Source organism: Seriola lalandi, unplaced genomic scaffold (assembly GCF_002814215.2).
Source record: "Seriola lalandi dorsalis isolate HSWRI2012SDOR001 ecotype SW California unplaced genomic scaffold, Sedor1 jcf7180002054680, whole genome shotgun sequence".
Classification (NCBI taxonomy): domain Eukaryota; kingdom Metazoa; phylum Chordata; class Actinopteri; order Carangiformes; family Carangidae; genus Seriola; species Seriola lalandi.
This window is the reverse complement of record NW_019525233.1, coordinates 2,017,438-2,030,947: the sequence shown is the minus strand read 5'-3', so window position 1 is coordinate 2,030,947 and position 13,510 is coordinate 2,017,438. Positions and strand designations below refer to the sequence as shown.

The 13,510-nt window shown below is 40.0% G+C and overlaps 1 protein-coding gene across 1 annotated transcript in view; it reads left to right on the top strand.

Moving 5' to 3' along the window:
* The window catches only part of mast4 (microtubule associated serine/threonine kinase family member 4), a 91,871-nt gene that overhangs the window by 12,620 nt on the left and 65,741 nt on the right, over positions 1-13,510 (top strand). Inside the window, 2 exon segments of the mRNA XM_023422259.2 lie at positions 4,057-4,210; positions 9,815-9,948. Coding sequence (XP_023278027.2) covers positions 4,057-4,210; positions 9,815-9,948 — 288 coding nt within the window.

The window sequence follows — 13,510 nt, the reverse complement described above, 5'->3', positions numbered from 1 at the left end:
TTCCTGTGAAACAACCAACACAGTCAAAACAGAAGCAACATAACATTACTTCTCTTGCCTTACGCCGCTGTTGCCGGTGGGCAACACTAAAAATACTGCAGATGATTTCTTTCAAACAGCCATGAAGGAAAGAAGATGATGGATGCTGAAATCTATTGTGAAATACAAGACTTCTATACAAACGCCTCTAACTTCCTTTTGTGATGTAGAAACCTTAGACACGACGGCCTGCAGTCATTTAACGAAGCTGCCGACCTCCATCAAGTCACAGCACATGCACTGTGTATCGCTACGGTCCGTGGTGTTCAGGCATTAAGGTCGCACTGACCTGTCCTGAGTACGTTTGTTTGTAACCAGATGCTTCTGGCTCTAAACATTGTGACCGGATGATGTGGGAGTTTATCACTGATTGTTTCACCGCGTAACTCTAAGCTGCTTATAGAGGCATCGCTTAGTTATTATCTGTCTGCTTTGAATGACGTGACAGTCTGTCCATTCCTTATTTCATCGTGATTAATCTTAACATACCTGCCTTTTAAACACCTGGAGACAGTTGCACCAGCTGCTGACTTTGTTTATCATGTGAGCCTCGGCTAAGTGGGGATTTACAGTGTACATATTATGACTGCGGTTTGTAGAGATGTATATTTAAATACACAAACCGGCAGGTGTGACTGTTGCGCAGCTAACTGAACCAACGGACAAAGCTAATGTTAGCATGCTAAAAAAAGAAGTGAGATATGATTGACACATCTGACATTTGATCAAAACTGGGTTTAAAAATGATTTTAAAATTTTTAATTTCACACCAACATAATATAACATACCTCAAAATACAAAACGGTCTGCTAAAAGCATTCGCAGTAATATCCAGAGCTGAAACAATTAGCAGATTAATTCATTTGTAGATCGACAGAAAATTAATCTGCAACTATTTTGATAATCACTTAACCGTCATTTTAAAGCAAAATTGCTCAGGAAGTTCACAGGTCTCAGCTTCTCAAATGTGAATATTTGCTGGTTTTCTTGGTCTTGGTATTTTAAAGTGTCAGTTGGGACTTCAAGAAATAATCACCAGATTAATTGATAATAAAAATAATCGTTAATTGCATTATAAGTCCTGTGATTGGCATAATGACACAGATTTTTCCAACTCATTCTAAACTACATGCATACTACTAATTCTTAAGTTTACAAAGCATTAGGTAAGCGTTCTTAAGTTATTTTATCTTTTGGCCCCAAAACTTTGCAAGTTATATGACAGTTTGTGATGCTACAGACTTCCTGTTTACATAGTTAATTACCATGATCGGACGGCGCTACAGATATTTCGTAACAACCGATGGACGCTGAAGTCTTAACTAGGAAAGACGTTTCTTAAGCTTTAGTGGTGCAACCTTATTCAGTAAATCACTGGTTTGATAAAGAAATTGCTTTCTATGAAACTGAAGACGTGACTGAACGTCTTCTGTTATTGTTTTGGAAGAACACTCAGACAGGAAACTAGTGGTTGCAAAACAGGTCAGCTTTTGCACAACATGACAGTCATTGTATTCAGTAGAAAATCTGTCAATTATCTTTTAGTCATACAGCTGCACCTCTGGCTGATATAAGATGGGAGCCGGTTTCCTTGTTGCTTGTTTAGGTTTTCCTATATTTTTCATTATGGTTTAGTTGTTTAAAACTGAGATTTAACAAGATCATTTGAAATAAAAGAGCAAATGAACATTTGGGTATCGCAGCTCTTTATTCCGGCCTCAGCAGTGTGTACTGGCTCAACATTAGGTGGTGGGTGTGTGGTGGTGTCTGTGTCTTGGGCTTAACTAGCTACAATACAGTGTTCAAGGATTTCTGTTGTACAGGGAATTCATTGTAATAGTTGTATTATGTTGCAGGAAGGGGTTTAAATTTGTGGTTTTATTGTCTATTGATCAACAGAAAAACTACAGAAAAGTTGCTGTAGGAAGGTAGTTAATCATTTAAGACATTTTAAAACAAACAGATTGTCAATACACAAGAGTTGTTATTTAATGTGTATCGTAAACGGTCACAGTTCAGACAGAGACCGACAGACAGAGAACAAATGCTGTGACTCAGATCCAGTTGTAACAAACTCTGCTGCAGGGGCACATGTTGCACAAACTCCTCTATTCAAAAAGCTTCTGCTGAGGAAACGACTCATTTAAAAATGCCAAGCCGACTTCCTTCTCACTTGTAACATTTTTCTGGTTTTGCTCCGGTCATGTCTCAGAGCTGCACAGAAGATGTTTACATTCAGTCTTTTTTCTATTGGAGTCTCTACAGCGTAAGATTATATAATATAACGGATGTCCTCCTGCAAACACATACAGAACATTTAAAACATCCATTCCACATGAAATGTGACCGTGTACTGTATACTGCATGTGCTGCCTCAGTGTAAATAGAGTTGATGTCATTGCTTAGACAGAGCTGAGGGACGGTACATGCTCCACCGTCCTGCGTCTTCTCCCCTCTTCATGTATGTGTTAAAGAGCAAGCCCTCAGGATTGTGGGTATTGTGCAGTAACATCTCCCCTTGCCTTAAATGTGTAAAATAAGTTTCGGGGGAAAACAATGAACAATGCTGTTCTTACATGTCAGGCTCATGAGATCCTGATGTGACAGATTCTGATTTAAGGCTGAGCTGCAAACGATCAATTACCCCGCAACTAATCATCAACTGATTTTATTGCATAAAAGTCTGACATCGTGTAGTTAGAACCGTGATATTGATTTCAGAGCAAACTTTTAGAAAATATAAAAAACTTTACTTGAATTTATTTGTACTGTTTCTGTGTCACTCTTGTGTCACAGCTGTGTATTCACTGAGCGGTCAAGACACCCTACAAAAAGAAATTGCCCCTGGTTGTCCTTAATAGCAGTAGGATCATGAATCATCCCGTAGAGAGAAGCGGGGGGTATTTCCTTCCAGCTAATGCTCTGAGCCATTTATATATCTTTGTATTCTCAGGGAGGGCCTCTTCCTCACATCACTGGGCATTGTTATCTGCTGTGAGCGTCATGTAAAGTCATTATTTTCTAAGAATACAACAGGTTGGTGTAACGTGTTAATGTAGTATGTTTGTAAGGCATTTCTTTCTGATAATATTTCTGTTATAATATATACTGGGTACCATCACTGAAGACTTTGGGTGCTGGGCTTTTGCTTAGACTCATGCAACCGCAGTGATGCTCATTCATGGGTGTGGAAACCTACAAGTCCTGGCTTGAGAAACAGATTCATAAACTACTTTTTTTTTTTTTTTTTTTTTTTTTGGCGAAGCAGTTAGTGGGAACATGATTTGGAGGACATGATGATGAGAAGTTGAGCCTTGCCTTTAGGGCTGACTGAGGTTTTTAGATTTGCAGCTTTATATCTCATCGCTCTAACGTCATGCTCCTCTCCTCCTTCTGAATTTCTGTTCTGAATTCCTAGATTTTTTACTGTCAATTTCTTCCATTTCACTTTTAGTGTACCAAACTTAATGTATGTTCTCATTGATTATAGTAACCACACTGTGCACTACAGGCGTACTAATTAACTGTGTTATTTACCCTGTTAACAGCTGGTTTGTCCCTCTCCTCCAGCTGTCAGTTTTTTTATATTCTTGCACAGCGCTCCTCTCAGCTGTGCTAAAGCTGAGTGCTGTTAGGTGTGTTGGTGAGCTGTATACACATTTCTACAAGCTGATAAAGACCCTACAAATGGAAATATAGGCTTAACAAGATCCCAGAAGTCTCGCTAGAGATTAAATAATGCAGACAGCCGTGAAAAAAAACCCAAGGCACTCCATCTTCAGGTGAAATGGTATTATTAGTTTATTCCTCCAGCATGCCTTCGTTTTTTTTTTTTCTCCATGGTTGTCTGCATTATTTAATATCTAACCAAGACTTGTGGGATCTTGTTTTTTGAACTTGTACCCGCCTCACTGAAGAGTACCTGTCTGATCCTCCTTAAGAAACCGAATCCTTATATGGTGACAACTACAAAAGTAACCTTAGATGTATTTTTTTTTTTATTATCTTTTTCTCTAGCTGGACAACATCCTCTACCCTCCCTCCACGTCCCTCAGGAAGTCCAGTAACCCGGAGTTGACTCATGGATTAAGTCCTGCTCTCAAATTTAAACGACATCTCAGTGAGGATGGAAAACACGTACGAAGGCGGAGCCTGGGGGGCGGTCTCACAGGTGATAGATTTATTTGTGGTTTGTTTGTGTGTGTGTGTGTGTGTGCGTGTGTGGGCTGGTTTAGACTGTCTGCTCTCATTGACATATTTATAAGCACCTGATGCCGCACCAGCACGTTAGTATGTTTTACTTTTGGGTTTGTAAAGTCTCTGCTTTTCTTTCCAAACGTGTATAAATAAGTGCTTCATTGAATATTATCTTACTTTGGCCACAGTCCAAATGCTTTTAATAACTCTCGTGCTTGATAAGATTCCTTTGAAATTTGATTCATATATTTACTACACGAGGGAGGACAGCTCGCAAAGGTTAAATATGTTAGCCTTCTATTTACAGTAGAGCTCCTGTGAAGCCTGACAACTAATCTCACTGTATGGAACAAACATTAAGGAAACACTAACAGTATCCTGGAACTAAACATACGGGCCCCTCATTAATAAACTTGATCACTCCCCCCTCCCTCCCTCCTGAAACTCGCTCACCTTCACACGTTGTTTCGCCACAGCTTGCAGATTTATTTGGGGTGGGTGATTTATTTGGGGTGGGTGAGGGAGAAAAACGATCTATGTTAATCCATATCATGTTAATGGCCACAAATAAATGACTATCTATCACTTACAAGATGCTTAGATGCTCCCTGGGGAATAAAATAGCTCTAAAGAAATAAAAACATGGTTTCCCACTGACCTTAAGTCACATTCAGCCATTTAGTTGTTTTGTTTTGTTTTGTCTTACTGTGACTTTGAGATCTCCACCTTCCCAATGCAGATTTGGGGTGCATGGAATTTAATTTGTGGAGCTTTGAAAATTGAAAACTGTATTTCCAGAAGCTTCCTCGGGTCACTCAGGATAATCAGGATAATCCACAGACTGTGCTGTGAACAGAGTCAAGTGTTTTGTGGGGGAAGAAGTTCTCAAGGACGGGCAAGTTAAAAAAAAACTAAACAAAAAACCTGAAATGTATAACTGTAGTGATAAACACTGGCCATCTGTTTTAAAACCCCGCTCTGAAAAGAGTTTCACTCAAGCAATGCAGCAGTGACGGTGTCACAGTTGGCAGGACACCATTCAAAAGTGCATCAGAGATCAGTTTGACGAAGCCAATAGGATTACATCAGTAACTGCACACAGCAGAGGTCGGGCACAAAGGTGTCATTTCAGGACGGTGTTTGCAAACACTTGCTATGGATTTAAAGAAAATGAAAAGATATTCTCTCGCTCATCATCAGTGATTGGACGTGACGGGAACATTCAACTTCCTGCCAGAGTTGGAACACTTTTGGTGATTTCATATGAGAGATTTCTCATCCTGTTTTGTCAGCGCCTCTCGCTGCTGTGAGTGCACGGGACATGTGCACATACCTCTGAGCAGCAGTGAGGATATAGCAACATTCAAGTCAAGATGTGTTGATAGTTGTGGGGTTGTTTTGCTTTTGCTGCCAGGCCTCGTCTGATCAAACCACATCCCCAGAGTCCAGAAGAAGCAGGGTTAGGGTTAGTTAAATTGTAAACCAAGTTTCCAGGTGCTTTAAGCTGACATAGATCTGTACATCGTCACAGGCTGAAACAAATAAGGAAGAATAAATCGGATAACAAGCTTTTGGACTTACGTGGTTTACTGTCGGTAGGACTGCATTTTGTGCGTCTTCTCATAATGAGACAAACTGTGCTGCAGTGATGCAAATCCTGCAGCCTCGAGTCGAGGGATATGAACTGCCTTACTATAGATATTAGTATTTACAGTTGGAAGAGCTTTACAACATACTGTGCATACAATTTACAGCCAGTTTCCAGTAACAACGGATCTGTAAGAGCTGGGTAAGAGCTTCAGTCTGCCTCTGGATAGACGAATAGTAGTGTGGCTCACATGAGCATGGATACATTCCTGCCTCTGGACAATCACACATAGACGTCTCCTGTGTTTTGACTCCAGCCTTGTTTGCTTCCATTCAGAAAACTGACACACCACAGGCTGGTGTTTGACGCCTCTGAATAGTGTAGTTCACCATGTCATGTCTATGCACTTTCACCTCACCAATTAAAACGTTGACCTTTTTCACAGTCAATGGAAGGTCGTGTTTTCATTGGGCGCAGCTTTGAATGATTGCTTTACCCTTTACTAATCGGTCTACAAGAAAAACAAGATGGATAGACATGAACCTGACGCAAGTCCGTTGTCACGATCGTGTTGTTAAAGCACGACGTGTATGGTATTTGATTTTAACATAACTTAATTTGTTGTTACAGTGCAGCAAGTTTGTGCTCGATAAAACTCATGTTGAAAATATAATGTTCAGCTGAAGCATGCCTCTAGCCCCAGGCTTTACAAAAGATGTTGTCCTTTGACATTGTGGTATCTATAAAAGCCCATATCATGTGGCATAAGACCAATACAATCCAATTTTCATGTTGGAATAAAAAACTTGTTTCGAATTCGAAACAACAGCACTTGTCTTTTTAATCCCCCTGAGGAATCGGGACCGTTTTTCTCTCTGTGAATAAATTCAGTCATAATTAATGTTTTAAAACCGAAAGTTAGTCTTTTTCACCTTTTCTGATCTGAACATACAGGTGCATTTGTATAAAATATCCAACAGCAGAACAGTGGCACTGTGTGTAGAGATCTTTTCATTTCCTCCTTTATAATTAACATCGTCGTTGTTATAGAAGTGGGCGTGACACCGGGACATCTGTGGTCGGGAACAGGGTGGTCTGACCTCGCAAATACCTGTGTCGAATGTAAAAAAAACTTTACTCCCCTTCCCACCTCTTTTGATACCCTACTTTCTGAAAGTGTTGACTAGTGTCTGACGAGAAGTTTCCTCTATGCCGGGATGTGATGGGCTCTAGTTAGGAAAACATTTGCCGGTAAGGAAGGAAGAACCACAGTTTTCCCTCCTCATCCTGTTTGGTCTCCCTTCAGTTCTCCTGGTTTTACTGCAACCATCACAGTGTAGCTGTAGCACTGTATATTTTTTCATCTGCTGACTTTACGTGCATATACTTAACTTATTATGTAGAGCTATATTTGCCCTATATTTTTGTCTGCACATTGCAAAAGAAAAACTGAAAGCATGTTTTCAGTGTTTTAGATTCTTCTTCATTAGATTTCACTGCAGTTTTGTAGTTTGTATCGTCTGAGAACGAGGACAACACTTAAGACTAAAACGAACAGGGGCAGTTTTCACTCAAATAAAGCAAGAAATTCAAAATGTTACCTTGTAGTATGAGTACCTGTCTACCTTTTTAAAGGCATGAAACCAGTTAACGGCAGTACAACAAAGGCCAGTGAGGGTTTTTTTTCCCCCCCTTTTAAAAGAAATAAAATGAAAAATCTTTATCATCTGACAACAATAAAGGCAGACATGATACCCAGTGGTGGGGATTTCCTCTCCCAGGTAAGTGTGAAGTCTGCAGATTGACTTTCACATGGGAGTGAGATAAACGGAAAGCAGCGAGCCTGCTGCCTGGATGTCAGGAGGAGACGTTCAGAGGATTAAAACACAGCACTATGTTTTGAAAAATGTTCCACAGCAATGTGAAGTGTACATATTTTGTAGTAAATGTTATTGTAGCCACATTATAACAAAATATCTACAGCGTGTGATCATTGAATAATGTTTAGGTGACTGTTCAGTTTGAAAGGAAAGAATTTTAAAATCTTTCTTTGTTTTGAAAATACAAAGGCTTCAAGGATTTCCACTGCTGCAGCTTTAAAGCATTTATTTATTTTTTGGGAGCCTTTCATGCCTTTATTTGAGAGTCGACAGTAGGGAGATGACAGGAAATGAAAGGGGGGAGAGAGAGAGATAGGGAAGGAAATACAAGAAAGGTCACCTGCTGGACTTAAACCAGGGGGCGTTGGAGTTCATGATGAACGCCGCAGGTTACCAGGTCACTTCTTATCTGTGTGTTTGTAATGGAAAATGTTGCATTTTTTACAATATACTGCATGTAAAAAAAAAAAAAAAACACACACCATCATGCCAGTCTGACGTCAGTCCAGCCTGGTTCTGGATTTTTTAGATTACCACCCACATCTCTGGTTTGTTCAGCGATTCATTCAGCACAGGTCTGGTGTTGTTGCTGGTTGTCCATCGATCGGAGAAACACTTCAAAGTCACTGCTTCAGAAAAGTGTTGTTTGGTGTGTTGGTGAGCTGTCAGTGTTTCAGAAAATGCAGATTCTAATAGACGTGAGCTCAGACTTTGCTCCTAGCAGGACAGTAAATTTATAAACCTGCCCAGTTTATAAAAGCTGAACACATCTGATGAAAGGAGAAACCAGCAAACTTGAGATATGCCCTGGGTGTGTTGAGCTACAGCCTGTTGCAGGGGTTGGTAATCCCTCCTCTCTGCCTCCTGCAGCGTTTACTTAAACAGGAAATGGAAATATACACATGTGGATCAGAGATGACAACACTTCTACAAATTATTTTTTCCAATTCATGGAATGTGGTGGCACAATATGATCTGCTAATACAGACGCCGAGGCTGCTGTGTGCTGCGTTTTAATCCTGGTCTTGCCTTGGCGAGCTGTGGCTGTAGGATAAAAGAGGGTGGATGAAGGTGGGTAAAGGACAGAAGCAGCATGTAGTGCCATCTAGCTGCTGAAACTGGATATTCACTGCATGAAATATTCATATTCAGTGTTGTTCTTATTCAAAACCTGTTGGTGCGTCCATGTACTCACCTTCATAAGACTTATGAGGTGTGCTGGTGCTGTGGTTACGTAATGTTAGGATTGTCAGTGATCTCTTAATGGGCTTTCCCCCTCCTCTCGCCTAATTTAACCCTTTGACATCCGGCCTCGTTGGGGGGGGGGGGGGCTTCATCCTCACATTACACTCCTAACAAGAGCGGACCAGGTGGGATTATCTTATGTTACTGGTGTGTCATATGACCTGTACTGTCTCCTCTTTTCCTCCCTGTTATTGTGGGTGTGTGGGTCGGGACAAACTGTACAGTAGTTTGGATTCACAATAATACGACAAATCTTGTTGACAACTGCACAGTGGTGGAAACAGTGTTCAGCTCCTGAACCGATGCATTCATGTGATAAAAACACCATGCTACAGAAGTATTATCAGCAGAAGGTGCTTAACGTTCTCAAAAGTAAAGGCAGTCTGACTGATATTTTACTGTTCATCACATCTTTAGATTGTTATTACTGAGGCATCAATGTCTAAAACAGCTTTTTACTTTTGGAGCTAGTTTTAACTACTATATATATTTGTTTTAGTCCAGTGGTTCCTCCAGGAAAAATACAGTTCTGCTAAAATTTGCATTGATGTTTTAATCTTTTTTTATGTGTGAAATAATGGATCATTTCACCAGTTATTTCAATTAAACCATCTTTTGTAAACAACTGGCTTAATCAATGTGTTGTATTTTATAAAATGAACATGTTTATTTATGTAAAAACTAATGTGAAAAGTAATATATGTAGTTTAAAAATACACAAATTAAGTACAAGTACCTCAAAATTGTACTCAAGTGTAGTGCTTGACTTGATGTACTTAGTTACTGTCTGCCTCTGAAAAAAAAACACACATACAGTGTTTTGGTCAGTGTTTTTCTTAAGTGACTTCATCCTGTTGCTCTGCAGGAAAGTACCTTCTGCTGCCCGCCAACCCCCAGCAGACACACACAGCGTGGCAGCCGTCATCTGAGATCTCTAACCTGGTCCGAATGTGTTCCCTGAATCTGGGAAAGTCGGACCCCTCCCTCACCTCCAGCCTGGTGAGTAACCTACTTCCTGCATCGCTATATTCGGTGTCCTGATCCGAGCAGGACGCTCCCTCCCATTACCTGCTCTGTGTGAATTACACTGACCTGGTTATGTTAGGTAACATAATATAAAAAGAACATTTGCATAAACCACAATATCTGAATATCCAGTACTCCATGTTAATCTACGATGCCCAGAGGTAAAGGTGGTTGTCACAGTTCAAACGTCAGTGTGATCAGTAGTTTTTACAGAGACACCAAGAACTGCAAGAATGTTTAAATTCATATACAAGTTGTATTTTGTGTGACAGGAAAAATTCATATAGCAGTGCACCAAAGTGGAAAAGCTCAACTAGATAATACAATACAATAATAATACAAAAATACATTTTTATCCGTGTATTATTTGTGTACCTTAACTGACTGCTGGTTTAATGAATGACCTGTTTAGTTAAAGGGTTCATACCTGTCACTGCTGCAGGTTTAAAAAGTGATTTATAAGTATATTCATTCTATGGATACAAAACATGACAAGTCACATAACATCAGCGTTCATTTGTCATTGACATAAAGAAATCTAAGATTGTGGCGTAAGTAGTTTAAGTCACAGGGAGCGTCTTCAGTCTAAAAAATTAAAAATGTAAATACTGAAGCAGAATAAAAAGAAAATAAAAAGAAATTAAAAAGACATGTTGAAGAGCTCAAAGTGAATCTCTGGTTAGGGCCGAGTGAAGTCATGAAGACGGATGACCTTCGGCGTGGTCGTACGCTGTTCTTTCAGATGACACTGATAGGCGCTCCGTCGTGATCTTGTTGTCTGCGGGGTGAGATGCGATCAAAAGCAGAGGCTCAATCCAATGCTGTAAATCTGAGTCATTCCCTGTGTGTGTGTGTGTGTGTGTGTGTGTGTGTGTGTGTGTGTGTGTGTGCAAGAGTGTATTTTGGTTTAACAGACACTTGCACCATGACTGACCTGAGTGGGTCGACCCAGAAAAAGTCGCTGTAACCTGAACTACAGGAGGTTAAACTGTGTCTCAGATGACATCATGGTTGCCTTGTTTACACTAATAACATAATGCAGCTACTACAGAGTACGTGATCCTGATGACTGATTTTGACATAAAGATGTAGCTTGAAATACACAACGTTAATGACTTAAATAATAACTGAGGGCATTCTTTTTTCATGATTTCATTTTTGAATGGAACCACTGGTTTAAGTAGAAGACACCTCGGCTCATTCTCTACACTGGGGGGCACTAGTGCATCTTCAGTATTTTGGAACTTAAAAACATGAATCCTTGAGTTTCTAAGAGCCACAAATTAATCCCTTTGGTTATTGTGCCCTGCAGAGTGAACGAATACATGATTTCCCGTAACATAATTGTCCTCCAGTGAATAAATCATCCATTCGATGTGATTGGTTCAATTTAAGTTTTACGACTTAATGAGCTGGATGAATGTGGAATATCTTTAGTGTGAAACATTTGTTTCACTTGCCAGCCGTCACAACACAGCGGTGCTCCGTGTTGTGTTGGTCTGTAATGGATAACATAGAGTCAATAAGGCTTGAGTGTTTTGCTCCAGGACACTTGAGTAGGAGGGATAGAAGGTCTCTGGCCACATGCAGTTTCTCCACCTTACTGCGGCCGGATATTCTCTGATAGAATAACTTTCTTCCTGTCTGACTGGGAGGTATTTGCATGTGTAATCAGGTCACATTGACCATAGGGTTATTTGATATAAAAGTGCACCTGTGGCATTCTGAGCCCAAATTCAGTCCAAAGTTAATGGAGGAGACTCTGCACTCGCCCCTCAGGTGAAGCTGTAAGGTCATGGCGACCCTTGAGCCCAACAAAAAATGTTTTCATCAAACTAAATGGGACCACAGATACGTGGTTGAAACTGGGCTTGTCGCCTTCAAGCTTGAGTCCAGTGGTCTGTCCGCCACAGCTCTGCACAAAGGAGTTTTTTTTTGATGGTTTTATAATTAGTCTTTTGTCCAAAACTGTAACTAAGTTTAACTGTAAATCTGCAGTTTCATCAGATAAATTACTGATTTATCCGAATTCTGTCTGATAATGTTGTTAAAATACAATATAAATTTGTTTATTATTGATTAATGAGGCCAAAATGGATTATGTTTACGTTAGTATTTTGATAGATACCTGTTTCTAATGTCTGATTTCTAACTCATCATTTTTTTATTCTTTACATGTACCTCCCTAAAAATCTTCCTACACTCAGTAACCCTGCAGTCTTTTGTATATATACTGTACAGTATCTACTCTATTATCTTGGTGGATCATCTTCATCTTCAACTCAAATCTTACGTTATTCCTGTTCTTATTCGTAACACTGTTTGCATCCGCCTGACGACTCAGTGGTCAGTGCCACGAGGAAATGAACTGCTGGTTACAGCTGCTCAGACACTGTCTTGTGTAGACAGACGCTAAATCTTAAGAGCATCTTTTGGAGTTGGCTGCGCTGTCACCTCAGGGGTTCATCTGCAGCCTTTGTGTTACCCTGCCTTCAGAGAGAGCTCAGAAAAACATGGTGAATTGGTCGACCTTGGGAGAGGAGTGAAAGAGACAAACACTTCTAGCCACTGAATGTGTTGCTGTTGTTCTTTGTTTTCCTCTTTGTTTCAGTAATTGTTTGTCCCTTTTTGGGGGGGGGCATTAGTCTGGGCTATAGAATAGGATTCCAGCAGCGTCTTCAGTGTGCTTAAAATAACAAAGACGTTTAACGTCAGTTGTAATGGTTGTATTACTGCAAAGCACACCAGTCCCTGGCCTTAGTGACATGAAATGAATGCAGTGCTGCTGTATCTTCTGAGCTTCTGACAGCAGTCATGTTTGGGAGATATATCCATGTCTGAAAAGATTTAGTGGGCCATTCGATTTAGTTCTTTCATTTTGAAATGGGCAATTTTGAAATGTAATGATGCAAACAAATGTGGGTTTTAGGACAGACAGTAGTACTGACAGTATTTTTTTTTCTTAACCAGAAACACCAGAAAAGTGACACTATATTTTAAAAAAGATGAACTGCACAGCTTTCAGGAAAATGTGGAGCTTAATCTGTGATTGTGTTCTTCATTATATAACAGAGCAAAATTCACAGCTTCGTCGCTTCACAGTTCTGCAGAGTTTCTAAAGAAGCCAAAGGGCTTGTGTAGGTGAAATCTCTGTGGCTAAGAGGAAGTGTCTCTCTAAGCTTTTGGCAGTCACATTCTGTATTTAAAACCCTGAACGCTTCCTGGGCCGTGAGCATAGCTGTAGGTGACCTCACTGCTGCTTTGTCACGACTCTTACTGCTCTTTTAATCGACTGATGTGACATTAGTTTTGCAAAAAAAAAACATTAAAAGTGAATTCCTAACTTTTTCATCTGCAGTATGAGCACTTAACTTCTGTGTGTAAAGGTGGTATTAAGGACAGAATAATGCTGAAGCTTTATTTGTTTGGGAAGAACGCTCTAGTCAGTGAATCCTTCTGTACAATAACTGATGGTTACTTGTTTGTTTTTACTTCCTGTTGTCCAGTTTAGTGATTGATTTTCTTATCTCTTAAT